General features: G+C 33.4%; 1 protein-coding gene across 1 annotated transcript in view; it reads left to right on the forward strand.

Annotated features, from left to right (window-relative positions):
• phf11 (PHD finger protein 11) overlaps positions 1-3,382 on the forward strand; it is a gene marked incomplete at its 5' end in the record, with an annotated part of 19,499 nt that overhangs the window by 2,606 nt on the left and 13,511 nt on the right. The window contains 7 exons of the mRNA XM_014033883.1: positions 1,427-1,531; positions 1,621-1,754; positions 1,842-1,870; positions 1,959-2,029; positions 2,449-2,461; positions 2,544-2,617; positions 2,694-2,716. Of these exons, the coding sequence (XP_013889337.1) occupies positions 1,427-1,531; positions 1,621-1,754; positions 1,842-1,870; positions 1,959-2,029; positions 2,449-2,461; positions 2,544-2,617; positions 2,694-2,716 (449 nt within the window). The remainder of the gene's footprint in view (positions 1-1,426; positions 1,532-1,620; positions 1,755-1,841; positions 1,871-1,958; positions 2,030-2,448; positions 2,462-2,543; positions 2,618-2,693; positions 2,717-3,382) is intronic.

Consider the following 3,382-nt stretch of genomic DNA (forward strand, 5'->3'; position numbering starts at 1 on the left):
CAAAATGTTTGGTTATTTGTTTTTTCAGAATTGAGACACATTTGTCATGTAATATGATCTTAAAACACTTTTATTTAAATTAACATTTTAATCAATTACTATTTCACAACAGTTGTCTGTAAGCACAATCAACAGGGTTATAGAAGTGGTTCTTCATTCTGGTCCTCAAGGCCCACCATCCTGCTTGTTTTAATTGTGTCCCATCTGCAGGTCTTTGAGTTCTACAGAAGTCTGTCAATCACTCGTTCATTTAAATAAGGTGTGCCAAAGCAGGGCAACAACTAAAACATGCAGGATAGTGGGTCATGAGGACCAGATCTGAGAACCACTGTACATGTACTCAGTTCACATGGGAAACCAAAATGAAGTATAGAATTATTTGTCTTTCTACAGAAAATAATTCATCACAGGTGTCCATTCAAAGCATATAGACATATTCTTTCAAGTCATTGAAAAAATTTTTAAAATATACTTTATTTCTTTTAACTTTGCCATTCAGCTCGTATTTTATTCTGACAGCAGGCAGAAAGAGCAGACAGACTGACATCTGCTAAAATCCTGGAAACAGTAATATTTTGTTGTAGATCTGAAGGTAAGTTTGAGCAGAGCTGTAAATAGCTGACATCTTTAGTTATAGGACAAGGTGTAGCATTCATGCTAGCATGGAGAGAATACCAGAAAGAGCCTTAAACATTTTTTTAATGTGCATAACGTTATAAACCAGTGCAGACATATTGATCAGGGTATTGTATGAATGTTTGGTTTCAACAATAAATATGTGTTTGCAGTCTTGTTTTCCTCATTAAAAAATTAAATCTATCCCTGCATAACTATTTATGGCTCATATGGTCCTTCCATGATTAATGGCAAGATGTTTTTCAGTATTTAAGTTAATTATTTTATATGGTAAAGTTAAAAAATAAAAAAATCTGAAATTTATCAGAAAAGTACTCTGAAGTTTTCATGAATGGCTAAAGGGTGATTCCACCTATCTTTAATCTGCTCTAGTTTAAAAACAAATTCGTAGACTTCAAACCTTATTCTACACTGATTTAAAATCAAGTGTGTCATTTGTGAAACATGGTGATTTCAGTATCTTTTTTAACATTTTATGAACAAATTGAGCATGGCAAGATTGACGGAGAGGCAAGAGAAAAAGAGAGAAAGTCAGGCTCAGAATTTTTTTCCACTATCAGCCCTGTAAGACAACGCTCACTCCATCATTTTAGCCTCTATTTAAACTGGCTGTGAGGACTGCCTCTGTCTTCTGGGCACTTATTTGCATTATTAATATTGCATACACTGACCTTTGCAAAGGCAATACGTTTTCAGGATATTGTTCAGTTCTAAAAGTTTTTTCTGTGTCATTTTATTACCATCAGTTGCTATAAAACTGTTTGGTGCTTACTTTGGTCTGTGTTCTCAGCTTTACGCCTCCGGTATTTGCTGCAGCAACACACCACAGTTTGACGACTTGTTTGGTTTTTCTGTTCAAGACGTGAAGACAGAGGTGAACAGAGGACGCAAACTGGTAAGGGATGTTAAAACCTCCTGATCTAAAAGAACCTAACCAACGTGCTGGACTTTCTTTTATTTCTGTCTCTCGTTTATTGGTTTTAGGTGTGCTCTCAGTGTAAGAGAAGAGGTGCCACTGCCGGGTGTGAATTGAAACGCTGTAAGAAGTCCTTCCATTATCCTTGTGCTATTGAGGAGGGAGCCAAAGTCTTTGAAGACAAAAAAACAGAAAATTATGGGTCAGTTCAACTTGCAAATGTACAATATTGGAGAAGATACTGCCCTGTACTGTTTTTTTAATAAGTCTTTGTGTTTTTGTGCTTCAGACTGTACTGTTTCAACCACAGTGCCGAAGGTAAGTGAGCAGATCTGCATATCTTCTTACTTTTCATTATTTTACAAAATATACCAGAATTGTAGAAATTTGCCTTTTTCTTGGCCAGAAAATAGAAACTCTGTCAATGGATCCAAAGCAAATTCTTGCAGGAGGTCCAGTGAAGGCAGCCAATCAAAGGTTTGACTGATGAAACTGTTTCAGACACACACAGAAATTCAACACTTCTTATTTAAGCCTCTAATTGTCTAAAAATGTAGCTCTTTAAATTTCAGAAATATTGTATTTATCCTATAAGATGGATCAAATATTTTCAGCTAAGTTAAATTCACATTCACAGACAAGTTTGGGACAGAATTATTTTTGTCAAACAATAATATTCATGTGTTATTTTTATGGAGTTATTGTCCTGCCTGTAAGAAGACAGAAGAAACATCTGTTTGAACACAATCTAATAGCATCATGTGAGTATTTTACAGCTGTATTTTCTTTTTAAAGTTACATTTTTTTGTTTCCATTCACATCAGTATGTTGAAATTGTAGGAATGTGTTTTTTATAGGTTGTATTTTTGACAAACACGTTCCTTCATTAACATTAGAGGAAAACCAATGGTAAGTGTTATTTAGATCCAAGTCCTCCTGTAAATAGTTCTGTTTATTGTACATTAAACATCTTTTTTTTTTTTGGGGTCAGGTGAGTCTTCAAGAAGCAAACTATCATCTTCATCCAGCAGTGATTCATCCTACACGACCACTGATTCCTTAAAGGTATTAGACACTGATTATAAATATGGTTTCTAATTCCGTGTATTTGTTTACTAATTTTTCTACTTCTGCATTTCAGAGACAGCTGAATTTCACTGAACAGTAAGTGTGGGAAAAATATGCTGTCTGGACTTGAGTATATTTTAAAATGAACCTTTTGAAATAATTTTGTTGATTTCGTAACTGTTTATTTTACAGCTTGGTGTTACTTAAAATAAGATAGAAATCTTGATGCCATTTCAAATTTTACAAAAAAAGATACAACTTTAACAAAACAACTGAATTTCTGTTGTGTAAAAAAATATGTTTTGCTTCCCTTTACGTGTCTAGTGAAACTAACAGGACATATCAGGTTTGGTTAAACCTTACAAGACTTAAAGGCACAGTGTGTAGGATTTTGTTTATTCTTTTAGCCGAAATTGAGATAATCACCAGTGGTGGACAAAGTACTCAACTCTAGTACTTGAGTAAAAGTATTGATACTCATGGTCAAATCTACTCCACTACAAGTAAAAGTTACTCAGTCAAAAATCTACTCAAGTAAAAGTACTGAAGTACTTACTTTTGAAAATACTTAAGTATTCAGAAGTACATGCATTTTAAAGTACTTAAGTACAAAGTATAAGTAAAAATTACATTCTCTTTTTTACTTTTCTTTTTTTGTCACTTCAGTAGAAAACGAAACTAAATATTAGTTTATTTATTTTATTTATTCATCATCAGTGACTTTTTTTAAGTGAAGAGAAAATAGAGACAGAAAATAGAGAG

This window comes from Austrofundulus limnaeus, unplaced genomic scaffold, assembly GCF_001266775.1.
Source record: "Austrofundulus limnaeus strain Quisiro unplaced genomic scaffold, Austrofundulus_limnaeus-1.0 Scaffold1883, whole genome shotgun sequence".
Lineage (NCBI taxonomy): Eukaryota > Metazoa > Chordata > Actinopteri > Cyprinodontiformes > Rivulidae > Austrofundulus > Austrofundulus limnaeus.